The sequence below is a fragment of the Pongo abelii genome, chromosome 10 (assembly GCF_028885655.2).
Source record: "Pongo abelii isolate AG06213 chromosome 10, NHGRI_mPonAbe1-v2.0_pri, whole genome shotgun sequence".
Taxonomy (NCBI): domain Eukaryota; kingdom Metazoa; phylum Chordata; class Mammalia; order Primates; family Hominidae; genus Pongo; species Pongo abelii.
The window spans coordinates 6,561,881-6,588,516 of record NC_071995.2 but is presented as its reverse complement, the minus strand read 5'-3'; the positions used below and the strand labels follow the sequence as shown (position 1 = coordinate 6,588,516).

The 26,636-nt window shown below is 48.0% G+C and overlaps 1 protein-coding gene, 1 long non-coding RNA gene and 1 other non-coding gene across 4 annotated transcripts in view; 1 reads left to right on the top strand and 2 right to left on the bottom strand.

Annotated features, from left to right (window-relative positions):
- The first annotated feature begins 51 nt into the window (after positions 1–51).
- On the top strand, positions 52–4,195 carry LOC134759440 (uncharacterized). Its single transcript, XR_010135637.1, has 2 exons — positions 52–873; positions 2,905–4,195. It is a non-coding gene; the product is annotated as an uncharacterized LOC134759440 (long non-coding RNA).
- Positions 2,398–26,636, bottom strand: part of NCAPD2 (non-SMC condensin I complex subunit D2) — a 38,386-nt gene continuing 14,147 nt past the window's right edge. Inside the window, exons 3-32 of one of the 2 annotated variants that reach the window (XM_024256483.3) lie at positions 24,470–24,545; positions 24,129–24,187; positions 23,468–23,649; positions 23,004–23,146; positions 19,880–20,007; positions 19,685–19,808; positions 19,354–19,501; positions 16,919–17,116; positions 16,445–16,579; positions 16,261–16,348; positions 15,985–16,165; positions 13,245–13,369; positions 12,318–12,557; positions 11,353–11,527; positions 11,009–11,093; positions 8,643–8,776; positions 8,162–8,294; positions 7,991–8,075; positions 7,747–7,914; positions 7,299–7,471; positions 6,475–6,586; positions 6,272–6,395; positions 6,035–6,190; positions 5,506–5,683; positions 5,323–5,417; positions 4,780–4,860; positions 4,415–4,598; positions 3,548–3,674; positions 3,286–3,444; positions 2,398–3,036 (exon numbers count right to left, since the gene is read on the bottom strand). In XM_024256483.3, coding sequence (XP_024112251.2) covers positions 2,951–3,036; positions 3,286–3,444; positions 3,548–3,674; positions 4,415–4,598; positions 4,780–4,860; positions 5,323–5,417; positions 5,506–5,683; positions 6,035–6,190; positions 6,272–6,395; positions 6,475–6,586; positions 7,299–7,471; positions 7,747–7,914; positions 7,991–8,075; positions 8,162–8,294; positions 8,643–8,776; positions 11,009–11,093; positions 11,353–11,527; positions 12,318–12,557; positions 13,245–13,369; positions 15,985–16,165; positions 16,261–16,348; positions 16,445–16,579; positions 16,919–17,116; positions 19,354–19,501; positions 19,685–19,808; positions 19,880–20,007; positions 23,004–23,146; positions 23,468–23,649; positions 24,129–24,187; positions 24,470–24,545 — 4,082 coding nt within the window. In that variant the 3' untranslated portion in view covers positions 2,398–2,950. The remainder of the gene's footprint in view (positions 3,037–3,285; positions 3,445–3,547; positions 3,675–4,414; positions 4,599–4,779; positions 4,861–5,322; positions 5,418–5,505; positions 5,684–6,034; positions 6,191–6,271; positions 6,396–6,474; positions 6,587–7,298; positions 7,472–7,746; positions 7,915–7,990; positions 8,076–8,161; positions 8,295–8,642; positions 8,777–11,008; positions 11,094–11,352; positions 11,528–12,317; positions 12,558–13,244; positions 13,370–15,984; positions 16,166–16,260; positions 16,349–16,444; positions 16,580–16,918; positions 17,117–19,353; positions 19,502–19,684; positions 19,809–19,879; positions 20,008–23,003; positions 23,147–23,467; positions 23,650–24,128; positions 24,188–24,469; positions 24,546–26,636) is intronic. The other variant, XM_054527880.2, reaches the window with a different exon arrangement.
- Positions 23,727–24,056, bottom strand: LOC112136018 (small nucleolar RNA U85). The gene has a single exon (XR_002917227.1). It is a non-coding gene; the product is annotated as a small nucleolar RNA U85 (small nucleolar RNA).

Here is a 26,636-nt window from a genome sequence, read left to right as displayed (position 1 = left end):
TCGTTCAACTGGGCACGCACCGAGCGTGTGGGCCCCGACGGAGGGGGGAAGGGACTGAGATTGGCCTGATGGAAGGTGATCGGTGCTGGTTCCCAGGACTGGACTGTGGGCAGCAGGAGACTAGGGAGTCAAGGACGGGGGCCCTTACACGCACGGATGAAACAGGAGGACTTTGGGAGCGACTGAGCTGGGGAATTGGAGCCGGAGCCCAGCACGGCTCGCGGCTGCACGCGGCCTGCCCCCTCCCCTTTCTTTCTTTCAAAGGCTGAGAGGCGGGAAAGTTGGGGAACTTCTCCTCGAGGCTCTGCGGTAGTGACACCGGACAGCTCAGGCAAAGGCCTAGGAGGGGCCCATGGGCCTCGGGCTGGGGCCCGTGGTCCCTTCCCAGCCCCCACTTCCCCCTTCCCAGCCCCCACTTCCCCCTCCCCATCTCCTGGCTCCTGGCCTCTCAGGGACCGAGGCCTGGGCTGGGCACTGGGCAGTGGGGGCCTGGAGAGGAAAGAGGCTCGGGAGGCGGCTTGAGGGGGAGGTTTCTGCATGGAAGGTCACGATGTCCTGGAGCCCTGTAGCCTGGACCTGATAATTAGGGCAGACAATCCCGGCCCTGTGTGCACCACCGGCTCTCTTCGGGCTGGAGCCCCAGGCGGAGGACAGGATGGCTGGTGGGGGCCCAGAGGCCTCCCACAAAGGCACTCCTGGAAACCTGTGGGCTGTGCTGCCTAGGGTGAGAGACAGTGTGCCTTTCATTCCATCCAGCCCGGGGCGAAGAGCGGGACGTGAGGGCGGAAGTCCCTCCCCGCCCTGGGACGTGCAGGCGAGCCAGGAGCCAGGGACTCCCTTTCACTGGCTGCGCCGGGGGATATTGAGGGCAGGGTGAGTCGAGAAGAGGGAAAAAGTGGGAAAAGAGGTCTTGGGCACACGGTGGGAACAGGCCCCCTGCCCCTTCCCACAGGGGATCCATTCTTCTGGTAGGAGGGCAGAGGGCCAGGTTTGTGAGTGTGGGATGGGAGGGTACTGAACATTTGTAAGGAAGGGGGTGGGGTGGGGTGGCCTTGGCCCATCAGCGGTGCATGGGAGGGGGACCCCGGGCCTCTTTGCTGGCCCAGCATAACCTGACACCAGCCCCCTGCCCTTCTAGCTAAAAGCTGGTTGCTAAGTTTAGCCTGCCTGGTGATAATCTTTGCTTAAAAGGCACCCACAGGACTCCAGTCCCTGACCCTGCCTTTCTGGGATTGCCTTTCCTCCTGGGACCCAGAGCCAGGCTGTGTCCTCGTCTGGCTGCCATTGGCATGGTTGGTGCGGGCTTTTCGCAATGACCACCCAGAGCAGAGTAGCAAGAGCAAGGCAAGAGGGTCCCTAATGGTGGAAGGGGTGGGGTGGGGTGGGGGAGTGGAGGAAGCCCCACCTCTGACTCAGCTATTCCTGCAATCAGGACCATTAACCCTTTCCCATCGAGAGCCTTAAGAGCACCTCCATGCTCCTGCACCACCCAAGCGTGATTCGGAGGCGCCATCTTCCCCTCTGCCTCATGCTTGTCATTTTTCATTACTGTCTTCTCCCCGCAAAGAGGGAGCTCAGTGCCCAGGGAGCACTGCTGACGTAGTGTGCTGTTGTCATGACAGCAGAGGCACCAGTGTGGTCACGACAGCCAGCTCACAGCCTCCGGTTCTAAGGTGACTCAGCAGAGAAGACTTCAGGAGCTGGAGAGGGGTGGGCAGGCTTCAGGGGGCAGCCCGCCTGCAGCATAGCCCACGCCCCGTGCGACCTGGGAACAATGAGGAATGCTGGGAGACAGGTCTTGTCTCCTGCAGAGCTGGAGGGGATCATGATCTGATCTTCCACGAGCCTGGGCTGGTCTGCTGCCATCCTTTGGAGATGGGATTAGGGAACACGAGTGGGGGTGGGGTGAGGCACACGGCGGAAAGCAACCCTTGGTCTAGAGCAGGTTTTCTCAACTGTGACACTATTGACATTTTGGGCTGTGTAATTCTTTGTTGAGGGGCTGTCCTGTGCACTGTAGGATGTTTAGCAACATCCCTGGCCTCCTCCCACGAATGCTGGTAGCATTCTTCCCCAACAGGCTGTGACAACAAAAAAGGCCCCAGGTGTTGTCAAATGTCCTCTGGCAGGCAAAATTGCCCCCCGTTCAGAAGCACTGATCTGGAGCCTAGGCACTGCATAATTCTCCCCAGAGAGGCTGTCTGGTCACTGTGCAGGGTCCAGAGGTTGAGAGGGGAAAGGTGGCAGTGACGGGGCAGGAAGCTCATCTGCCATCCCGGGACAGGCCCTAGGACTCCGGGCTCACTCATCTCTCTCTGCACTGATAACCCTCTCTCTGCTGCATGAATCTGGGCTAATGTGAAAGATGAAACAAAGACAAGCTTAGGAAAAAATGTCTAAAAGTATATAAAAACATTTATTCATTAGAAAAGGAGATTGGCAAACATATATTCCAAAGTTGAAGCAGCTCAACGCAGTTCAGTTAGGCTAATTTAAGAGAAAGCCTTGCATTTTAAAGATCGTGTATGCATTTTTTTTTATTTGAGACGGAGGTTCGCTATTGTTGCCCAAGCTGGAGTGCAATGGTGTGATTTCGGCTCACTGCAACCTCCGCCTCTGGGTTCAAGCAATTCTCCTGCCTCAGCCTCCTGAGTAGCTGGGATTACAGGCGCACGCCACTACGCCCGGCTAATTTTTTATTTTTAATAGAGATGGGGTTTCTCCATGTTGGTCAGGCTGGTCTCGAACTCCTCACCTCAGGTTATCCACCCGCCTTGGTACCTTGGTATCGCAAAGTGCTGGGATTACAGGCGTGAGCCACAGTGCCCGGCTGTTTTTTTTGTTTTTTTGTTTTTTAAAAGGAGACAGACAAATATTTTACAAGGGAAACAATTCCAATTCCAGGTCACCCTACAAGATACCCTGCACAGGGAGGACAGGAACAGACTTCCTAGGATCTGTGCCTGCGAGCCGATGCTCTGAGAATGGGGGTTGTTTTCTTGGGTGTCTCGTCTTCTGTCATCTCTGCTGAAAGATCTATGCAAAGAATTAAAGGAATAAGAAAAAGCTGAGTCACAAAGATGGTGAAAAAATAGGTATCAGAGAACAAGTGAGACAATCCCACACCACACAGAAGAAATAAAATCCAAGCTGTACAGGAGAGGCCCTTCTGCGGCAGTGGGGCAGAGCATCTACACTCAGGCCCCCGCAGCAGGTCTATGGAAACCAGCCCTCCGCACCCTAGCTGTGTGTCTTCGGGGCCGGGAACAGGCGGGAGCATCATACCTTCCTCACTGGACTCATCACTTGAGAAGACAACTTTGGGTTTCTTTTTGGAAGCTCGCTGCTGGGTGTTTGGATGCCGACGGGTAGTACGGCAGGGGGGCTCTGGTGTGACAAAGTCCTTGTCTGAGGCTGTAGAAGCCAGAGGCTGGTGCCTAGAACCTAGAAAAGGCAGGAAAACGTGATTTAAAAAAGAAGAAGAAACAAATCACTGCAGGAGGGGAGGGCCCAGTCTGGTCTCGCCCACACAGGCTGCCTTACGTACCAGTGGATGGTTTCTTGGCTGATGGCGCTCTCTGGCTACCTGCTTGGCCAATCTCAAGCTCCTCGATTCCATCCAAACCTCTGGTATGACAGGCCCGAAGCTTCTGCTCAAATTCATCTATTATAGCCTGGAGGGAGAAAAGGAGATTCAGAGCAGGCCTGAAAACGGTTACTTCTGATTAAAAAGAAACAAGGCCATGGAAGACGTGGAGGGCCCTAAACGCACATTACTAAGAAGCCAAGGTGAGAAGGCTCCATACTGGATCATTCCAATGATACATTCCGGAAAAGACAAAGTGATGGCAACAGTAAAAAGATCAGGGGTTGTGGGGAGAGGGGGATAAACAGGTGGAGCGCAGGGGATTTGTAGTGCAGTGAAACTCTTCTGTATGATATTGCAATGGTGGGTACATGTCATTACGTGAGGTGAACTCCAAGGTAAACCATGACTTTAGGAGATAATATGTAAGTGTAGGTCCAGCTGTAACAAATGTGCCACCCTGGTGCAGGAGGTTGAGGGTGGGGAAGGCTGTGATGTGTAGGGGCAAGGGGTAGATGGGAACTCCCTGTACTTTCTGCTCAATTTTGCTTTGAACCTAAAACTGCTCTGAAAAATAAAGAAAAACTATTAAAAACAAACAAACAAGAATTGGATGAGATGCTGCTTTGGTTGTGTTTTTGGAGTAATAAAAAAAGAATTGGAGACAGAAAGATCTGGTCTTGGGTCACTCTGGCAATTTGGTTGCAACCAAGCTGGGGATAAGTAGGACAGGAACGTGACTTGCAAGAGCCGGATGCTGCCCAGGGTCGGCAGATGTCTTAGCCAGCCCAGAACCCGACAGGCATTGAAGTGTCCCGTGCTGCTCACCTTGCCTTCAGGCTTGGCCCCACGTCGCAGCTTGCCCACAACTGACAAAAAAGCACTGAAGATGGACTCATCTGACAGTTTGTCTCCAAAACAGTCAAAATTGTCAAGCATCTTGCGGAGGCCTCGCTCTGTGAGGGGCAGCTGTGACACACAGTAGGCCAGGTCTCGCTGCTGCCGCTCAGTTCTGCATATAGGAAGGGCTTTGTGAGGAACCGGGAGATCCAGCTAGTAAAGGCTCAACCTTCCCCATCAGCCTCCCCAGTCCCAGGGATGCCACGGTGGGGGCATTGAAGGGGTGAGGGATGGGCCTTTCTCCCCTGCACGGCCCCACTCAGCACAAAGAACCCTCAGGGAGGGCAGCATACCGGGCTGTGCGGAACCGCTGACACAGCTTTTCCACCAGGCTCTCTGTCTGCTTGTCCTTGGTGATGTAGGAGAGGAGCTGTCTGCAGGAAGGGGAGATGAGGATTTGCGATGGCCCAGGGCCAGCTCTGCCATCCACTAAGACCAACCCTGGACCCTCCCCCAGCACTCATCTTCTCTGATGTTCTCTGCCAGGGCCCCTGTCTGCCTCACCACTCCCCTTGCCCTGTCCCATTCAGCAGAGAAGGACCCCCCACCTCAGGAATTTTCACTGTGAATGGAAATTAACAGGAGCAGCTACTGGGGAGTGAGTGCTACTGTATGCCTGCCACCATGTTAGGACCTTTATCTTATTTAATATTTTCAAGAACTAAGGGTTAAGTATCATCAGCCTCAAAAGAAGAGGAAATAGGCACAAAGAGGCTAAGTTATTGCTGAAGGCTGTACAGCTAAAGAGTAGCCGAGGTGGAATTCAAATACAGGTGTGTCTGATTCCTAAGCCCGTGCTATGTGGAAAATGTGCCCCAAGGCCCAGGGAACAATACTTCATGATGGTGTGGAAAGGCTCTTCCTCCACCCCCAGCTCGGGGTCTGACAGACGGCTGATGATATCTGGAAGGAGATTATAGATTGCATTGCCCTGTAAGACAGACAGAGCCACATTAAGGAGATGCGGTGACCTACATATTCCCTCTGCAGCAAGCCCTCAGTGCCTCTCTGCCTCTCACCTTGTGGGAGAGCTCATTGAAGAAGTTCTTGGCCAGGGCAGCAATCTGAGGCTCGGGGTCGATGAGCAGCACCGCCATCTCGCTGACCTGCCCCTTCACCTTCACCATGTCCTTGAGGATCAGGTGGGTCATCACCAGCCCCGCTGTTTTCCGCACTTGCTGAGCAGGGTCCCGGAGGCTAGGAGTGGAATTGCGGGTCATGGGGACCGAGACCTCTGGACTACACCCTAACACTGCTAGAAAAGGCCCTCGGCAGGAATCAATTATCCCATGCTCTGCCACTCCAGAAGCAGTCAGAAAGCTGTCTAGAGTTGAAAGCTGGAGTGGCGGAAAGAGGTGAAGCTTCTAACCAGAAGTGTCAGTCCCACTGGGGTGACTCTTAGCCAGGGGCCTGTGCAGGTCAAGTATCAAGCAGATGTTCGCGGTGATGCCAAAGCCTAGGGGAAGAGCCCTGGCGATTCTCACACTGACTCTCAACAGACTCCGGAGCTCCTGGGAACTGCCACCACATTGTGAGGGGGTCTCTTACCGAGCATACAGATGAGGAGTCCAGGGGTCCACGAGATTGGGAAAGCGGATGGCCAGATCCCCAGTGGCAACCATGAGGTTAGACCGGACAATGGGAAGTGGAGACTTTTCCAGCATGGTGAACAGAAGACGAAGCTGAGAGTCGCAGAAAGTGGCACTAGGAGCAAGAAGAGGATCATCAGGGAAGCCATTTCATCCCCATCCTCCTTGAGAAGGTGATACCGACCCCACAGCCTACCTGATCATGCAGAACTTGCCAAGGGCAAGTGAAGCAGCTGCAGAGAGGTCTGGGTTGCTATAGAGGCCTGGGTTGTTACAGACTTTAAGCAAGAGTGGAACAAAGGCAGCCAGTGTCTGTTTGCCTGTTGGAAGAGTAACTGCAGGTTTGGGACAGGTTATCTCGATTGGGAAGAAACTGCTGAGTGCAGCGATTTTTCTTACCATCCAACAGTTCCATCTCGCAGATGCCACGGATTAGTTCTGCCTCTGTGTCATCTGCTGTTGCCCCAACCAGCCCCAGGTCCTCCTCCATGGCGGTCTCAGAACTTGTATTCTAAAGGGAATGAACCGGGGATCATGGATAAGCAGAGACAACAGTTTTGATTCCAGCCCATACTTTGTTTTGCATGAACAAAGTGAGGAAGGGCAAATTCTACAAAACCATTTGGAGAATTGTCAAATGTGTCTGTAAAGAGAAAGGATTCCTGAATTAAGCAGGGAAACAATGAGGTCCCCATTTGTTTTAAGTTGCCAAAGCGTGTTTCTACACCTCTTCCTCATGGAAGACATCGTTTCCTATATATGGTAAACAGATGGATCATGCCAGACAATGGTTCAAAGTCACAGAGGTCAGACTTTTCTCCAGTGCTGCAAGGCTCTGTGTCTTACTTGTCTGCAAGACATCACTGCCTCTAGTGGAGAGAACATAAGGCCCCATCTGGGGCCAGGCCAGCAATGAAAGCTGATGGAAAAGGTGGGCGGGTATGTGCGTGTTCTAACAAACCCTGCCTCAGACAAAAAGCCTCTATTTTATGCTGAGGTCTCTAACTCTACACTCTGCATTTACCTAAATCTTTCCTTCCTGGGTGATCACTGACAGTTTCATCGTTGTTCACGCGAACCTTTCCTAGGGTAGTAGCCAGAGAGAGGCAGAAATTCTTCACTTCGTGTAATAGCAGAGGAGCAGAGATTGCCGGAAGAGGATCAGCTCAGTTCTGAGCTGAGGTATGAAATAAATCTGGGAAGTGCTGAGGACATTCACACACCTTCTCCTTGGGATCTTTGGTCTTGTGCTCCTGTTCTTCCCGGAGAACTCGGCGCCGACAGAGCTCTCCACTCACTGCCTGCTCCAAGTGGACCAGCTGCTGCAGAGCCACATCCCCAGCCAGGGACAGCAGGTTCATCAACAGGAAAGTGGGGAGCATTGCGGGGGACGACTCTGGAGGAGAGGGAGAGGGAAGGCGGGGCAGAGAGACATTTTTAAGTCCCATCAAACCTGAATCCAATTTTTACTGATCTTCCCCTTGCTCACGTGCTATTCAAACCAGCGAAGTAGTAAGAGTTGGGGGTGTGAACTGGCCCAACTTCAACTTGGACGAAAACGACACAGTGTACACTAAGGGTTGTTGCAGATAGTGGTGGTGGCAGTGGCTCCTGGCCCTGCAGGGAGAACAGAAGCTGGCTGCCGCAGTGGGTCAACCCCTGCCCACTTACTTGGGTCCTCCTGACTGGTTCTCTTCTCTTCTAGCTTCTCCAGGGCCTGTTTTGCACAGTCCTGCAGTATCTGGGCACAGATCACTTCGGGGCCCTCTGCCAGTTGGTAAATGAGGGTCACTGCCACCTCTTTGAATGGGATCCAGAGTGGGTCTGGGTGGACAAAGCCTGCAGAGGAGGAGGGAGAAGTTGTTCACTGCAACAAAGGGCCCAAATCTGCCCAATGTCTTTCCTGAGAGCTCACCTCTTGTGACCGTCTCCCGCAGTCGCTCAAACAACCGGTGTTCCTGAGGCAGCCGGAATGGGGGGTGACGTTTGCCCAGAGAAGGCTGTGGAGAACAAGACAATGTGGGTGTGTGTACAGAGTGGACACGGGGATCTCCACTCTCCTTACTTTGGAACCACCCCCACATACCTTTCTCCTGTCTGAGATGTTGGCAATGGCATGGCACACCTGCTGGGCCAGCCTGTAGTCCTGTGGAAACTTCTCATCCAGCCCTATGCTCACCAGTGTGTCTAAATTGCTTCCCACAATTTCTGGCTTTCCTCTAGAGGAAGGAAGCCGCAGAGTTAAAGGAAGTCATGGATTGGACTCAATGGGGGAGAAAGGGCCAATAGGGATAAGGTACCAGCACCTCATGTGGTGTCTAGAGCCTTGGAACACTATAGTGAGGCTCTGACGCAGGGCCAGCCTCTTGGGTCCTGTTGCTTTACTGAATCCCACTACTACTAGGCAGGAGGGCTGGTACTCTATTTTCTTTTCCATTTAGGTGGCGTTATAACTCACAGCAGAGCTCACTTGGGCCTCACTGTGACAATGTCACTGAAGGAAAAGGAGCCTTCTCAGAACCTTCCTTTGCTCTCCCACCCCATTGCCTGCTGGATTTGAGCCTCACCGTGCCATCATGCCAAGAAGCATGACAGAGGAACAGCGCTCCAGAGGACAGCAGGCGACCTTCTCGGTGGCCCGCTCCCACAGCAGCTGGGTCACTGCTGGTTTCAACTCATCCTTCTGCACGAACTCACAGAGCTAAGGAGAAAAGAAAAAGGGCTCAAGCCAAAAATGAACAATTCCTTGATCTTTGGTCTGCTTTTCTGAAGATGATATTGAGAACCTGAAGTAGACAAAAGTAATACTTGGGAATGGAAAAAGAAAGAAGAGGCTCAAAATGTAAAGCAGGGGCTTGAGAGGCTTTCCATTCTCTACTTTTCTACTCTCATGCCTTCAAAACTGTTTTATTCAAGTGGCGTATCCAAACTGACCTTTTAAGCTCCATGTGGGTCCATAGTTCTAAGTCTGGAGATTTCTAACAGGTTTTCTTGCCGTTACCACAAACTCAACATGTCTAACATGGAAGCCATCATCCTTCCTTGCCTTTTCATTTTGCCAGTGGTATCAACACTCTATCAGTTACATGTGCTTAAAATTTCAGTCACCTAATTTTTTTACAAATCAGTCACTATGTTACCTTTAAAAATTTGTCTTCCATTAAGCCCATTCTGTAGTGATTTCTCCAATCCCCAAGTCCAGTCCCTCGTTACTGCCCAGTGCAGCAGCCTCCACTGGCCTTCCTTCCCATGGGTTGGTCTCCTCAGCCTCTGCTTCCCCACGTCACTTCTGTTGCACCCCAGTTTGCAGCTGCTCTCCCCTGCCTCTTGTAGGGCTTTTGCCGGTAACTGGCCTATGACATCGTGGCCAATCACCACCACCAGGCTCTTTTCTTTTCCCCAGTGAGGAGAAAATGTGGCTGGCAGGAGCGCTCTTCCCAGCGCCACCTCCACTCTCTGTGCCCACAATGCAAATGCTACAAAGCAGAATTGTCTCACTAAAATGCTGGGTGCCTGGCTAACACAGTTAAAGTCCTAGACTCCTGAAGTCATTCAGGGACTTCCACAGTTTAGTTCCAACCTACATTCACAACTTTATTATCTTTTCCAGAATTTTTATTTTTTTTGAGACAAGAGTCTCCCTCTGTCGCCCAGGCTGGAGTGCAGTGGCGCGATCTCGGCTCACTGCTACCTCCACCTCCTGGATTCAAGCGACTCTCCTGCCTCAGCCTCCCGAGTGGCTGGGATTACAGGTGCCTACCACCACGCCTGGCTAATTTTTTTGTATTTTTAGTAGAGACAGGGTTTCGCCATGTTGGCCAGGCTGGTCTCGAACTCCTGACCTCAGACCTCAGGTAATCTGCCGCCTTGGCCTCCCAAAGTGCTGGGATTACAGACGTGAGCCATCACGCCTGGTCTTTTCCAGATAATCTGAACCAGAACACAATCTTCTTTGTTCTACAATGTGAACTGTGCTCTTTCTTGGGTTCTGTTTGAAATGCCCTCCCTCCTTGCTCTGATTCTCTAAATCCTACTCATCTTTCGAGACCCAGCTTAAGTCCTACCACCTTCAGGAAGCTTCCTTGACCATTCTACCCCAAACCGCTCTCTTTCCTACCCTATACCCCTCAGTAGAACACAGAAGTTAAGAGTATGTTTTCTAGAGCTCTTATTGCCCGAGTTTGAATCTCAAACTTTGCCACTAACTAGCTGTAACCAGCCAAGTTCAGTAACTTCTCTGTGCCTCAGATTTCTCATTGTAAAATGCAGATAATGCTACCTCACAGGGCTGTCGTGAGGATTAAACAAGTTACTGTGAGTAACGTGTGAGTGCCTGTCATATATTCAATAGCATATAAGTGATGTTGTTATTATTGCTATGACAACCATTACCCATACAACTTATTCTGGCACTTTATTATCTACGTGCTGCATTGTTCTAAAAATGTTCTGTGGTTTTTGACTACCAGCTAGACTGTTGGTTCCTTTAAAGTTGGGAACGTGAAAGCAAATAGTCTTATACTTCTTTCTGGAGCTAAGTAAATTGCTAAATACATAGTAATAACTCAATAATACTTGTTGCTGGGCACTTTGGCTCACGCCTGTAATCCCAGCACTCTGGGAGGTTGAGGCGGGTGGATCACGAAGTCAAGGGTTCGAGACCAGCCCGGCAAACATGGTGAAACCTCGTCTCTACTAAAGATACAAAAAATTAGCCGGGCGTGGTGGCACATGCATGTAATTCCAGTTACTCAGGAGGCTGAGGCAGGAGAATCGCTTGAACCTGGGAGGCGGAGGTTGCAGTGAGCCAAGATTGCGCCATTGCACTCCAGCCTGGGCAACGGGGCAAGACTCCGTCTCAAAACAACAACAACAACAACAAAACAACCCAAAATACTTGTTGAATGAAGAAAGAAAGAGCAGGAAGCCTTACAATTTCCTCAAGACACTGAATGGTCCCAACCGAGGCATCTACTAGCAGCAGAGAGAGATTCTGAATCAAAGCCTGGGCCTTGGCTCTGTGGGAACAGCAGAGATCAGCGGTCATTATAAGATTGGGAAGCTGAACTTGGCGAACAGTGATTAGGGCTATCCCACCACAGTGCTACAAAACTGCTCTCCCTGGAAACCGAGCCCCACCCTAAGCCCCATTATGATGGACTGCCTATGGATCTGGAACTCCTCTGGAGAAATGCACCTCTTCCTTTAGGAGACAAGGGAAGTCCTGTGAGAAGCTGACCTTGGAAAAGTCAGCAAAGGCAAAAGTGCCCCATATACCTGGCAGAGTCCCCTTTGGGGTTGAGGTAGAGTTGGCGGTAGGCGTTAAGCACGGCTTCCCGGACGCCAGGCTCCTTAGACCAGATGAGAGGCAGCATACGGCGCACCCCAAACAGGGCCTGGGGTACCCCAAATTGGAAGACCATCACAAAGAATTCAATCACCTCCTGCACCACTGAGAGAACATGTGCAAATGTCACCTATCTACTTCGCAAAACTCCCCCAATACCTAAAGATAGAACCTTTCTGAATGTAGCAAGATGCAAATGGAGGCCTTCCTCATTTTCCCTGAGAATGTCGACTCCTCCTATGATGCCTTATCATGAAATACTATATGCATTAAAATGTATAAGCTGTAAGTGGCCAGAGGAAGCAAACAGAAAAAAAGAACCCCTGCCTTTTTTTTTTTCTTTTCTTAAGACACAGGTTCTTATTCTGTTGCTCTGGCTAGAGTGCAGTGGCATGACCACAGCTCACTGTAGCCTCAAACTCCAGGGCTCAAGCAATCCTCCTGCCCAGCCTTCTGAGTAGCTGGAACTCAGGTGTGTGCCACCACACCCAGCTAATTTTTGTTTCTTTGTAGAGATGGGGTCTTGCTATGTTGCCCAGGCTGCTCTCGAACTCCTGGCCTCAACCTGTCCTCCTGCTTTGGCCTCCCAATGTGTTGGGATTACAGGCCATGAGCCATCGCGCCCAACCGAGAACCCCTGCCTTTTAAAGGAGCAGATAGATATATCAGTAAAATATGGAAAAGAACTCCAAGATCCATGGCCGGGTGCAGTGGCTCACACCTGTAATACCAGCACTTTGGGAGGCTGATGCAGAAGAATTGCCTGAGCCCAGCAGCTGGAGACCAGCCTGAGCAACAAAGGAAGGCCCCATCTCTATTATTAATAAAAATTTAAAAAATTAAAAAATCCAAAAGAACCCCAAGGCTGTCCTTACAGAAAGGGACTCTGGCATACCTGTAGTTGTGTTTTCATACATCATCTTGCTGATGATGCCAATGGCCTCTGTAATCTTCCGGGAGAAGCTGTAGGCATCCTGCAGATACTGTACCAGCATCTCCTGCTTCACCAGTTCATCATTTCCCCTGGATTCCTCAGGCTCCGACACATTGGGTTTATTTTCACAGACAGTCTGTCCTGTGACCATGTTTCCTGTAGATTCCCGGGGATTCTTTTCTTGTGTGGAAGCTGCTGAGCCTAAGGAGTTAGAGAAGTACAGAATAGTTTCGTTCAAGGGGATACAGGGGAATCCAACAGCTGTCAACATTCCTGGATATTTATTTATTTATTTTCCTTCTTTTTTTCTTTTGAGATGGGGTCTCACTCTGTTGCCTAGGCTGTGCAGTGGCAATGATCACCGCTCACTGCAGCCTCAACTTCCCTGGGCTCAAGTGATTCTCTCACTTCAGCCTCCTGAGCAGTTGGGACTACAGGTGCATGCCACCACACCTGGCTAATTTTTTTTTTGGTACTCCTTGTAGAGATGGGGGTTTTGTCATGTTGCTCAGGCTGATTTTGAACTCCTGGGCTCAAGCAATCCTCCTGCCTTGGCCTCCCAAAGTGCTAGGATTACAGGCATAAGCCTACTTCTGGCCCTGGATATGTCTTTTCACAACGTGAAGATATGAAATTAGAACTTACGCTAAAATATCTTAATTTCTCAAAAACCATGCCTAAAGACCTCTATGGTCTGGACAGTCACCCTGTGACTATCAATCTTAGGCCCGTGGGCTGCTTCCATTCCAGAGCAAAAGCAATGCCAATTCATCTCTGGGCTCCTGAGCACCAGGTTCTGTTAACCAGGCCAATGATGGCATAAAGTAAATGCTCAGTAAATACCAGTTGACATGTGTTGTTTATTGACTGAAGAAGGAAAATGATTACCTTTGAAGATAAGTCCTAAGATATTCAAGAGCCTGGTCTCCTCTGACTCTTCTGGGTCTATATGACTGAAGGGTTCGGACTCCTGGAAGTGGCCTGTGGCTTCTCGAGTGAGAATGACGGCCTGTCTGAAAGAACACCAGCCTGTCAGCACCCAGAAGAATGTCACTGCAGCCGTCTGTAAAGGAGCTTACCTCATGATTCTATCAAGTCCCCGGACCTACTGCCCAGAGAAAAGGAGCGCTTAACATGCTTAAATAGTTGTTACAGCACCTACTAAGGGGGAGGTCTCAAAACACTTTGCCTATTTTTTTTTCCCTGACTGCTCATCTGCAAACACTTTTCCTATTTCTGAAGCTACAAGGCATTATTAATTATTACTACAGTCTTCAAAAAAACTCCAATAAGCTTTTTAAAGTTTTAAAATCATAAACCTACTCCAAACACCTGTTTAAAAACTTTCCTAAGTTTAGAAACAATAAACTTTCAATAATTAGTTAATTCAGGCACATCCAGACAACAAGATTCTAGGTAGTCATAAAAAATAATGGGGACACGTGAGCCCAGGAATTCGAGATCAGTCTGGGCAACACAAGGAGACCCAATTATACAAAAAGGAAAAAAAGTTAGCAGGGTGTGATGGTGTGTGCCTGTGGTCTCAGCTACTCGAGGGAGCTGAGGTGGGAGGATCACTTGAGCCTGGGAGATCAAAGCTGCAGTGAGTTGTGATCATACCACTGTACTCCAGCATGGGCAACAGAGTGAGACACTCTCTCTCTCAAAAAACGAGCAGAGTGGGAAACTATTTATGTTTAAATATATATATTATATATTTTTAGAGACAGAGTCTTGTTTTGTCACCCAGGCTGAAGTGTAGTGGCATGATCTTGGCTTACTATAACCTCTGCTTCCTAGGTTCAAGTGATTCTCATGCCTCAGCTCCCCAGATAGCTAGGATTACAGGTACGTGCCACCACACCTGGCCAATTTTTGTAATTTTAGTAGAGATGGGGTTTCACCATGTTGGCCAGGCTAGCCTCAAGCTCCTGGCCTCAAGAGATCCACCAGCCTTGGGCTCCCAAAGTGCTGGGATTACAGGCGTGAGCCACAGCACCTGGCCATCTATAAATTTTTTTTTTTTTTTGAGATGGAGTCTTGCTCTGTCACCCAGGGTAGAGTGTAGGAGAGCAATCTCAGCTCATTGCAACCTCTGCCTCCTGGGTTCAAGCAATTCTTCTGCCTCAGCCTCCCAAGTAGCTGGGATTACAGGCATGAGCCATCGTGCCCAGCCATAAATATTTTTAAAAACCACTGAGACACATAGTTAAGTGAAAAAAACAAGATGGTAGATCAGTGGGTAGAGAATTCTATCAGTCATATAAAAGGGGGAAAAAAGAATACATGTTTGACTGCTTGTCTACATGTTACCTTCTTGCCACGTTGCCTAGGCTGGCAAAAGCCAGGCATGGTGGTGTGTACCTGTAATCCCAGCTATAAATTATAAGTAAATTAGCCAGGCTACTCAGGAGGCTAATGTGGGAGATCGCTTGAGCCCCAGCAGGTTGAGGCTACAGTGAGAGTCTGCAGTGCGCTGTGATTGCGCTACTGTACTCCAGCCTGGGCAACAGTGAGATTCTGTCTCAAAAACAAACAAACATTCCTTTTCTAATTGACAGGAGAAAATACTAGAATGCTTGGTGGAACATGCACTTATAAAACTATAGTCTCTATTTTTGCTTTAACAAAATAAAAAGACACTAAAGAAACATAAGGGAGTCATAGGGCAAACAAGCCACTCTCTAGCCTTTTAAAAACAGCCCAATTAGGTAAGAAGTAAATAACAAATAACTTGTGGCTGAGGTTTAAGAATACTTGTTGGCAGCCGAGTGCGGTGGCTCATGCCTGTAATCACGGCACTTTGGGAGGTCGAGACGGGTGGATCACCTGCGGTCAGGAGTTCAAGACCAGCCTGGCCAACATGGTGAAACCCCGTCTCTACTAAAAATAAAAAAATTAGCCCGGTGTGGTGGCACGCGCCTGTAGTCCCAGCTACTTGGGAGGCTGAGGCACGAGAATTGCTTGAACCTGGGAGGCAGAGGTTGCAGTGAGCCAAGATTGTGTCACTGTATTGCAGCCTGGGCAACAGAGAGAGTGAGACTCCATCTCAATAAAAAAAAAACAAAAAAACAAAAAACAAACTTGTTGACGGCTGTAAGGGCTTTTGTTGTTAAGTTCTAGAGTCACAAAAACACTAGGAGAAATCTTTTCTCTAAGATCAGGATTCACACTAGGTTTGAAGATTAAAGTAGTATTAAGCATGTTTGATATTATTAGCTCATGAAATTTAGAATTAGAAAGTCCTTAGAGATCATAAGATCTAATTAATTTCTTATTTTATAGATAATGAAACTGAGGCCCAGAAAGTTAAGCAACTTATTCAAGATCATACAACTGGAACTTATTTATAGGTGCTCTTCTTCAACTGAAGGAAGACTAATGTTTGATTATAATATTGTTAACATTTAATTGTTTCAGTAGTTTCTTTAAACATTTATAAAGTAGAAACACATGCTTAATTGTGGACTAGGCCTATGGTCAGACCATTACTACATGAAAACATCTACCATCACCTGGTGGCAGCATATCTGAGTGCAGTTCATTTAAAAGACACATTATGTAAGTTTCTCAAAGGTTAACTCTAAACATAAACAGATCATGAAGAATATCCCATTCTTTTGCCTACTTGTAACTAGCTTTGGCAAGCAGTTGATAGATGCGTCCTTTCACATCTTTAGTCGTCTCTGTATTGGCAATTGGCTCAGCAATCTCCTCCTCTCCCTGGGGAAGCTGTAGAAGCTGCTGCAGGGTAGACTTCAACTCTGGCAGCATGGCTTCCCACTCCTCCTCTGGGTCCAGCACTGCAGCTAAATGAGAGTGTCACTTAGTCTCTTTCACTAGAGTTTCTGACTGCAAGGAGAATCCTGTCTGGTGTTAGGACTCCAAGGCAGTAACTACTTACAAGCTGCTGCAGTTCGCCTCTGGGCCCTCATCTCTTGTAATTTCTGGGTCTCCTTCTGCAGTGGTCCAGCAAGGTCAGTATCACTAAGCTATCAGGTAAAATGAATAGCAGTGTCAGTAAATGACATAATTTCATCCCTGTTTCCATTTAGTTCCTTCTGTTTTGGTGGACCAAGTCTACTTACCTTGCAGGAAAAAGGATTATTGGCTAGAAAACTGGCCAGCAGCTGGATGGCATTTTTACATACTAGCACTGACTTGTCTGCCAGACGTCCCACAGCTAAAGCCACCACTGCCTGGAAACGTGTCAGGGGGAGAGCCTGTGTAGGGTAGGAAGAGAAGAATCTGCTCAAGTCCCACATCATCCATTTTGTTCAAGATGATCTTTAAGTATACTCTAAACTGAGCTACCCACTCACTCTAAAAACCCTTTCTACAGAATATAGATTAGGAGTACTCCTTGTAGTGGTAAGATACATTAGAGTCCTTAAAGGGAGCCAGATATCCTTGTCCTTGGTAGAGGAAGACTTTTACTACTGATAATAAAAATGTAAATTCTAGACCACTTTGGGGCAGATATTTATCTTCAACACGGGATTCCTCTTTACACTGGTATATGGAGAGGTACCATATGTCTTTGCCACATAGAAGTTGGTTACCTTCTGCTGGACAATTCGGGTGAAGAGCTGCAAAACACGGCTCCGCACAAAGGAGTTGACATCATGGCCATGGGCTTGTAAAGTATCCAAGAACTGGTCTCTGGTGTCTCGGGCTGCTGCTTCCAGTTGATCACCACTGAGAACCTGCAGCACCATCTCCGCCATGGCTGCTAGCACAGCATTACGCATCATGTAATTCTAAGAGAGAGAAGCATAGAGGGGTAAAACCTTTAGTCAAGGTGAAGCTTGCTTGTGCTGGGCCATAACTTTTTCCATTAACTGCCTAGGTATTCACTCCCAAGGTCACAGGAAAAAGCTGAATCCCAAAGAGGACTTGTTGCTCCGAGAATGCTAGAACAAGGGCCAAAACCAATTTTTCCTCATAGGGCTCACACAGGAAAGCATGGTAGTAGCTGAATAAAAACATCACATCCACTCACCAACACACATTTGAAAAGCATTTATTAATTACCCTTCAGCTGAGGTCTCAAAGCCTTTGTTATTGTGGTTTTTGTTTGTTTGTTTGTTTTTGAGGTGGAGTCTCGCTCTGTCACCAGGCTGGAGTGCTGTGGCGCCATCTTGGCTCACTGCAACCTCTGACTCCCTGGTTCAAGTAATTCTCCTACCTCAGCCTCCCAAGTAGCTGGGATTACAGGCATGAGACACCACACCCAGCTAATTTTTGTATTTTTAGTAGAGACGAGGTTTCACCAAGTTGGCCAGGGTGGTCTCAATCTCCTGACCTCATGTTCCACCTGCCTCAGCCTCCCAAAGTGCTGGGATTACATGAGTGAGCCACCGCGCCCGGCTGTTTTTTTTGTTTGTTTCTTTTTGAGACGTTGTCTTGCTCTGTTGCCCAGGCGGGAGTGCAGTGGAGCAATCTCGGCTCACTGCAACCTCTGCCTCCCAGGTTCAAGTGATTCTCCTGCCTCAGCCTCCCAAGCAGCTGGGATTACAGGTGCCCACCACCACACCCAGCTAATTTTTGTATTTTTAGTAGAGACGGGGTTTCACCATATTGGCCAGGCTGGTCTCGAACTCCTGACCCCGTGATCCACCCGCCTCAGCCTCCCAAAGTGCTGAGATTATAGGCGTGAGCCACCGCGCCCGTCTGTGTGTGGTTTTGTTGTTGTTGTTGTTGTTGTTTTGTTTTTTTTTGAGACAGAGTCTCGTTTTGTCACCCAGGTTGGAGTGCAGTGGTACGATCTTGGCTCACTGTAACCTCCATTTCCCAGGTTCAAGCAACCCTCCCACTTCAGCCTCCCGAGTAGCTAGGATTACAGGCGTGTGCTACCACACCCCGCTAATTTTTTTTGTATTTTTAGTAGAGACGGAATTTCACCACGTTGGCCAGGCTAGTCTTAAACTCCTGACCTCAAGTGATCCACCCACTTCAGCCTCCCAAAGTGCTGGGATTACAGGCGTGAGCCACCACACCCGGCCTCAAAGTCTTTGATCCTTACTAATAAATATCCCTTCCTTTCCCTCCCACTCTCCTTCCCATGCTTTACTGACAGAAAATGAGACAGAAACATGGAAATCAGCCTTAGAGTGCCAGCAAGTCCAATACATAATCTAGTGGAGAGCAGGGTTAAGGTTTTGCCAGGTCAAGAACTAGAGAATAGGGTCTTGCACAAAAAGTTAAAGTAAATTAGATGAACAAGTGGACTGTCTTTGTCCTTGACATTCACCTAGGAGTGCCTAACATCAGTATGGGAATCAGCCAGGTTAGCATTCAGGGATAAAAGAGAATTAAGAGAGATGACATGGGTTGATTTGAGAAAGTTCATTGTTTGAGGAAGCAAGGCAAGCCAGTTGGTGGGAAGACGCTTTATCCTGAGGAACAGATGGGACTCAGAATCAAAGCTGAAGGCTAAGCATGGTAGTGCCTGTAATCCCAGCACTTTGGGAGGCTGAGGCAGGAGGGTTGCTTGAGACCAGGAGTTTGAGACTAGCCTGGGCAATATGGCAAGACCCCATCTCTACAAAAACTGAAAAAATTAGCCGGGCATGGTAGTATGTGCCTGAAGTCCCAGCTACTTGGGAGGCTGAGGTAGGAGGATTGCTTGAGCCCAGGAGATCGAGTCTGCAATGAGCTATCATCGTGCTCCAGCATGGGTGGCAGAGCCAGATACTGCCTCCAAGAAAAAAAAAAAAAAAATCAAAGCTGAGTTGCTCTTACTAGACTTAAGATGCAGAAATGTCATCTCGCTTACCAGAACCGGATAAAAGCAATGTGAATTGAAAGATTAACAGATTAATAAAGAGCTCCTTTTTCAACAAACTTGACCTGCTTCTCTACAGAAAGGAAATGTCACAATGATAAATCTAGACAACTTGTCAAAGCTACTTTCTTGTTCTGTTAAGAAACAGCCTTTCAACACTGGACTTAAAATCCCCAGAAAAAGCTCAGCGACCCCTAGTGGACCACCTACCTCTCCATCCAGGTGGTCTAGCAAAATGCACATGCTGGACATCAGGATAGCTGGGACACGTTCTGCTAGTTCTGTCAGGAATGCTGCAAAGCCCTTTGTCCCTGAAGGGTCTCGACTCAGCTCTGGGGGACACTTTTGTCCAATCTCTCTACACAGGGAAGAAAACAGCCATAGCAACATAGATCAATTATTCAGTTCCCAGTAAGGGAAGGTAAGACAGGTATCTAATATCTGAAGGAATCTACTGTTGCACAGATAATGTATTTCCAATCTTTCTTCATTCCCTCCCCAAGGAAAATAAGCATGAGAAACTTCGAGAAGGAAGAGTCACCTTACAATCTCTCCCACTATGCTCTTCATTCCATAGTCAGTTGCCCATAGACTCACGGCCGCAACCAGTACAGGTGCCAGGTGTTCAAAGTGCTGCAGCATCTGGATGATCTTCACTGTAGCACCTGTGGAAGCACTAAACATAAGAAATTATGGGCAATACAAAAAAGGTGGGGCAAAGTGACTGGTAACTTACTGAGCATATGGTTATAACGGGTCAAGGCTACACCAAGCAGGTGTGTTATGGCTTCCCGAGTGGGGCGGTTCTTCTGGTGATTAATGGTGGGATTCTCCAGAAGGCGGTAGCAACAGCCAGTAACCAAACTGAGAAAGGAAGAGTTTAAGATGATGAAAGCAGCTGTCTGGATCCAATTGTATCAGAGCCCTGCCTCATTCACTCTATCCCTATTGCTCCCAAAGTCAGGGTTTTCTTTATTCTAGCCATTACCTTCTATAACAAGTTGCTTTGCTTTGCTGACCCCAGTTAGGTACTCCTTCAAGATTACCAACTTTCAACCAGTTGTGATGCTGACAAAGAACCTGAATATATGATAAAAATATGCCAGAGTTGGCCAGGTATGGTGGCTCATGCCTGTAATCCCAGGCACTTTGGGAGGCTGAGGCAGGTGGATCACGAGGTCAGGCGTTCAAGACCAGCTTGGCCAACATAGTGAAACCCTGTCTCTACTAAAAATACAAAAAATTAGCTGGGCGTGGTAGTGGGCGCCTGTAACCCCAGCTACTTGGGAGGCTGAGGCAGGAGAATCCCTTGAACCTGGGAGGCGGAGGTTGCAGTGAACTGATATCATGCCACTGCACTCCAGCCCAGGCGACACTGTGAGACTCCATCGCAAAAAAAAAAAAAAAAAGACAAAGTCATCAATGACTTCTCATTCCTAAATATAACGACCGATTCAATCTGCAGCGCACGTGATCTTTCACAGCTGCATGTGATACAGTTAATCACTCACTTTCTCCTTGAAATATATGCTTTATCTTGCTTCCAGGACAGAAGAACAAGACTCCTTTCTCAGTTTCTTTGGCTAGTTCCTCCTCACACTCTTTTTTTTGAGACAGGGTCTGCCTCTATTGCCCAGGCTGGAGTGCAGTGGTGCAATCATGGCTCACTGCATCCTTGGCCTCCTCATAGCTCAGGTGATGCTCCCACCTCAGCCTCCACCATGCCCAGCTAATTTTTCTATTTTTTGTAGAGACACAGTTTCACTATGTTGCCCAGGCTGATCTCAAACTCCTGGGCTCAAGTGATCCTCCTGCCTCAGCCTCCCAAAGTGCTAGGATTACAGGCGTGAGCCATGCACCCGACATCCTCACTCTTAATGCTGGAGTGCCCTAGGGTACCAGTCCTTGGATTCCTGCTCTCTTTTAGCTACACTTACTGATTTGGTGATTTCATTCAGTCTCACGGCTCTGAATACTATTATATTCCCAAATGTGTTATCTCTAGCCCAGACCTCTCTCCTGAACTCCAGATCTATATATTCAACGGCCGAATCTGACAACTTTACGTGGCTGTCTAATAAACACCTCAAACTCTGTATGTCCAAAACAGAACATCTGTTCTTCCTCCCAAAACACCTATTCACAGCCTTCTCCCTATCTCAGTTACCATTAACTCCGGTCTTCCAAATGCTCAGACCAAAACCCGGGAAAGTCATCCTTGACTGAACTCTCCCTCACACCTCACACCCAGTCTGTTAGCAAATCCTGTAAGTTCTACCTTAAGGAAAAAGTATAGAATCCAACTACTTCTCCCCATCTCCACTGCCACGCCTTGGTCTAAGAGACCATCATCTCTTGCTTGAGTTATTGGAACAGCCTCTTAACTGGTCTCTTGCTTCCCCTTTCCCTCCATAGTCTATTTCAATACAACAGCTAGGAGGGCCCTGTTGAAGGACAAGTCAGATCACCTCACCTCCCTGCTTGTGGCTCCCCAGTGGCTCCATTTCACTCTGAGGAAATGCCAAAGTCACCACGATGGCCCACAGGAACCTGCGGTCTGGCTCCCCACTGCTCCTATGGCCTCAGCCTAGCCCTCGTACCTGCTCTCAGCTGTCAGCTCTCTGGCCTCCTTGCTATTGCTCGTACATGCTGGACACACTCCCTCCTCAAGGTCTTCGCATTTGCTATTCCTTTTCCTTCCCCTTGCTATTCCTCCACATATTCTCATAGCTCTCAGTCACCTCCTCTGGGTCTTTGCTCAAATGTCACCATTTCAAAGAAATCTTACTAGAGTAGCTTGTCTGTTTGTCTGTCTATCTATCTATCTTTTTTTTTTTTTTTTTTTTTTTGACATGGAGTTTTGCTTTGTCACCCAGGCTGGAGTGCAGTGGCGCGATCTCAGCTCGCTGCAAGCTCCGTCTCCCAGGTTCATGCCATTCTCCTGCCTCAGCCTCCTGAGTAGCTGGGACTACAGGCGCCTGCCACCGCGCCTGGCTAATTTTTTTTTGTATTTTTAGTAGAGACGGGGTTTCACCGTGGTCTCGGTCTCCTGACCTCGTGATCCACCCACCTCGGCCTCCCAAAGTGCTCGGATTACAGGCATGAGCCACCGCGCCCGGCCCTATCTATTTTTTTTGAGACGGGATTTTGCTCTTGTCGCCTAGGATGGAGTGCAATGGTGCGATCTCAGCTCACTGCAACCTCCCTCTCCCAGGTTCAAGTGATTCTCCTGCCTCAGCCTCCCAAGTAGCTGGGATTACAGGCACCCACAACCACGCACAGCTAATCTTCGTATTTTTTTAGTAGAGACAAGGTTTCACCATGTTGGCCAGGCCAGTCTTGAACTCCTGACCTCAGGTGATCCACTCACCTCGGCCTCCCAAAGTGCTGGGATTATAGGCGTGAACCATTGCACCTGGCCTAGAGTAGCTGATTTAAAATCACAACCTTCTTCCATCAAACTTATTTTACTTATTTTAAAAATAGACTTCTGGCTGGGCGTGGTGGCTCACGCCTGTAATCCCAGCACTTTGGGAGGCCAAGGCGGGGAGATCACCTGAGGTTAGGAGTTCAAGACCAGCCTGGCCAATATGGCAAAACCCCGTCTCTACTAAAAATACAAAAATCAGCTTGTGGTGGCGGGCACCTGTAATCCCAGCTACCTGGGAGGCTGAGGCAGGAAAATCGCTTGAACCCAGGAGGTGGAGGCTGCAGTGAGCCGAGATTGAACCACTGTGCTCCAGCCTGGGCGACAAGAGTGAAGATCTGTCCCGTCCGCCCCCCCGCCCAAAAAGGCATACCTATCAACAGAACCTCACTCTCACAGCTTAGTATTATCTGTAGCCATCCTCCCTACCCACCTGACAAATTCTTCTTCAATTATTGAGTGGTTCCACAGGTGACGGATGTCCAACTGAAGTAGCTGTGTTAAAAGCTGAAGAATTGGTTGCCTCTCTTCTTCCCAGTCAAAGCCATGGGCTGCCTTGGTCCGAGCTTTCTTACCCTAAAAAGGATCATGTATACATTGAGGAAAATATAAGGGAAAAAAGAGGGTCAAGATCTGTCAGTCTGAGTGCCCAAACAATCTAGTATCAAGACAAGATAGAAGGTAATATGGAAGAAATATTACAAGTTCCACAGCGCTACTTGTCCAGGAAGAAAACAACCTTCCAGTTCTTTCTCCTAAAGAGAAACCTTCCAGTTCTTTCTCCTAAACTGTCAATGACGACAGAGAGGATTTGTGGATCATTGGATTCCCTTCTTTCCCATCTATTCCCCTATCTCCCCAGACCCCATATAACGTGAGCCCAAAACTCCAAATTACCTTCCCACCAAGGTCCAGGTCCACGAGGTTTGTCTGGCTGGCCATGGTCTCAAAGGATTCCAGGAGACGTATCAGAGCATAACAGTTCATTTTGAGGGCATTTAGATGGGCGTTTCTATCTGATCCACTCAAAGTTGTATCATCCAGGATAGCTGGAAGCTCCTGGGAGTGGCGGGATACCACTGTGCGGGGCAGAATCTTGGAGTCAGTTTCACTCACTGCTTTCATATACCCCAACTTCAAAACACCCAGCACTTGCAGCCATCAGATTACCAAAGATCTGTGTTTCATCTCTCAGTGGCCATAACACAAGCTAAGTCCTTTGGGACCCTTGGCCCTGATACCCTGAACATGCCCTGTTCCTACTCTCTCACTCCAGTTACCACAATTTCTCTCCAGCAACTGGAAGAATCACCCCTATTAAAAAGAGGTAGCTCAAAAGTAGGAAAAAGTTCTTGTTGGTCTGCCCTTACAGTGAACACACATAACTCTGTATCGCCCACCAAGATTACAGACCTTTAACAGGCCAAAGGTCCCTGGGCTTAGCCAAACCAACTGAATCACAACAGCCTTGATATCATCATGTGGCTGATAAAATGTAGGAAAAACAAACAAACAAACGATAACACCTTCCATCCCCTACCCCCTGACCCATAAACACCTTTTATCAGGAATTCCAGAGTATCTTCTTTGAGGTCAGGATCTATACTTCGAAAGTGACTATGAGGGAAAGAAAGTGTGGGGGTGAGATAGGAAGGAGCCTGCAGAGCCCTTTCTAACAGATCAGATGTAACCCGTGGAATCTAATGTTTAAAAATACATGTGAAATTGTTCAACTGAATAAATACGGTGGCAAGTTGGGTACATGCTCATCAGTAGAGATATCAATATCCAGAGGCATTTATCAGTGAACCTACAACTTGGAATTTCAGGACTAACATGCACAGTTAGGACAAACAGTCACCAGTTCTTGTTAAAGTACCAGTTGGGTGTTTCACTTACTGCAAAATGCTGTAGATAGTATCAAAGTGCTCCAGCATAGCCAGGGGCCCCTGAGCTCGAAAGGCAGCCTGAAATGCTATGAAGATGGAAAAAACAAATCAATTTGGAGGGAAGATAAACCTTTTTAGTAAATTCTATCCATGGCAGAAAACTAGGTTTATTGCTTTTATTGGTAGAATCACAAAAAAGAGACAAACAGTTCACTTCAAGGTAACCTATAATGACGATGAGAGCCGGGCATGGTGGCTCATGCCTGTAATCCCAGCACTTTGGGAGGCCGAGGCAGGTGGATTACCTGCGTTCAGAAGTTGAGACCAGCCAGGCCAACATCATGAGGCCCCATCTCTACTAAAAATACAAAAAATTGGCTGGGCGTGGTAGCAGGCGCCCAGCTACTAGGGAGGCTGAGGCAGGAGAATTGCTTGAACCCAGGAGGTGGAGGTTGCAGTGAGCCAAGATCGTGCCATTGCACTCCAGCCTGGGCAACAAGAGCAAAACTCTGTCTCATCTCAAAAAAATAAAATAAAATAAAATAATGATGATGATATCTTATATTTGTGTTACAATTAAAGCCTTGTTTGAGCTTCACCACACCTGAGCAAAAGCAGACAGTACTACGCCTACTTTACACCTTAGAGTAGTTATATGACTTGTCCAACTTACAGTAGTTAGGAGGGAACACACGCTCAGGATAAAAAAAAAGTTTATCCTATTTGTGTCCTTTTTCTGCTTCAGGATCCCACAATGCACTTAGTTGTCAGGTCTCCTTCCTCTCCTCCAGTCTTTATCTTTCATCATCTTGACACTTCTTTGAAGAATACTTGTCACTTATTTTGTACAATGCCCCTCAATTTGGGTTGGCCTGTTTTCTCACGATTATATTGAGGTTATGTATTTTCGTAAGATTACAGCAGAAGGGAGGGCTGGTCCTCAGGCATCGTATCAAGAGGTGCGTGAAGTCAATGTCTTATTACTGCTGATGTTAACTTTGATCACTTCATAGTGTCTGCCACATTTCTCCACTGTAACATTATTTTCCCCTTTGCAACCAGTATTTCTGTGGGAAGATACTTTCAGACTACATAAATATCCTGTTTCATATCACATTTTTGCCCACTAATTTAAGCATCCATGAATGATTCTTGCCTGCCACAATTACTGCTGTGGTGTTTACTAAATGGTGATTTTCTATCTCTATTATTCCTTCCACATTTACTAATGGGAATGCTACTGTAACGATTAGCTGTCCCTTTCCCTTTATTTAGTTATTCACTTATTTATAGCAGAATGGACTTAGGGATATTTCTCTTATTTTGTGCTTTAATCCATTAATATTACTATTTATTTTCCTGCTCAAATTGTCCCATACTTGGTCTCTGTGATCTCCTTCAACTTGGCCTGTGTCCTTTGAACATGCCTCCATTTTTTTGTTTTTTTCAAGATAGGGTCTTGCTTTGTTGCCCAGGCCAGAGTGCAGTGGTGCAAACATAGCTCACTGTAGCCTTGACCTCCTGGGCTCAGGTGATCCTACTGCCTACTCCCTACTGCCTCAGCCTCCCATGTAGCTGGGACTACAGGCATGCACCACCACGCCCGGCTAATTTTTTGTATTTTTAGTAGAGACGGGGTTGCACCATGTTAGCCAGGATGGTCTTAATCTCCTGACCTCATGATCCACCTGCCTCGGCCTCCCAAAGTTCTGGGATTACAGGTGTGAGCCACTGCGCCCGGCCCAGCTAATTTTTTTGTCGTTGTTGTTAATTTTTTGTAGTGACGGGGTCTCACTTTGGTGCCCAGGCTGGTCTCAAACTCCTGGGCTCAATCGATCTGCTGCCTCAGCCTCCTGTGGGATATGATGAGGTTTCTCTTCAAATAGCCTGATCAATCCTTTATTCTTTAATTCATAGTACTCCCCCACAACCTTTTCTCTCTTTTTTTCCTTTCTGCCTTTGTTACATGCCTGGACACGCCACAGTACCAGGCTTATCAGTACCAGCTCACATTCCTTTCCTTATCTGGAAAGAAGACTAGCTTTCCTTTATTACTACTTCTTTATTTTCTTTATTACTATTTCTTACTATTACTTTCTTACTATTTCTTACTACTACTATTTCTTACTATTACTTTCTTACTATTTCTTACTATTACTATTCCTTCCCTTATTTGG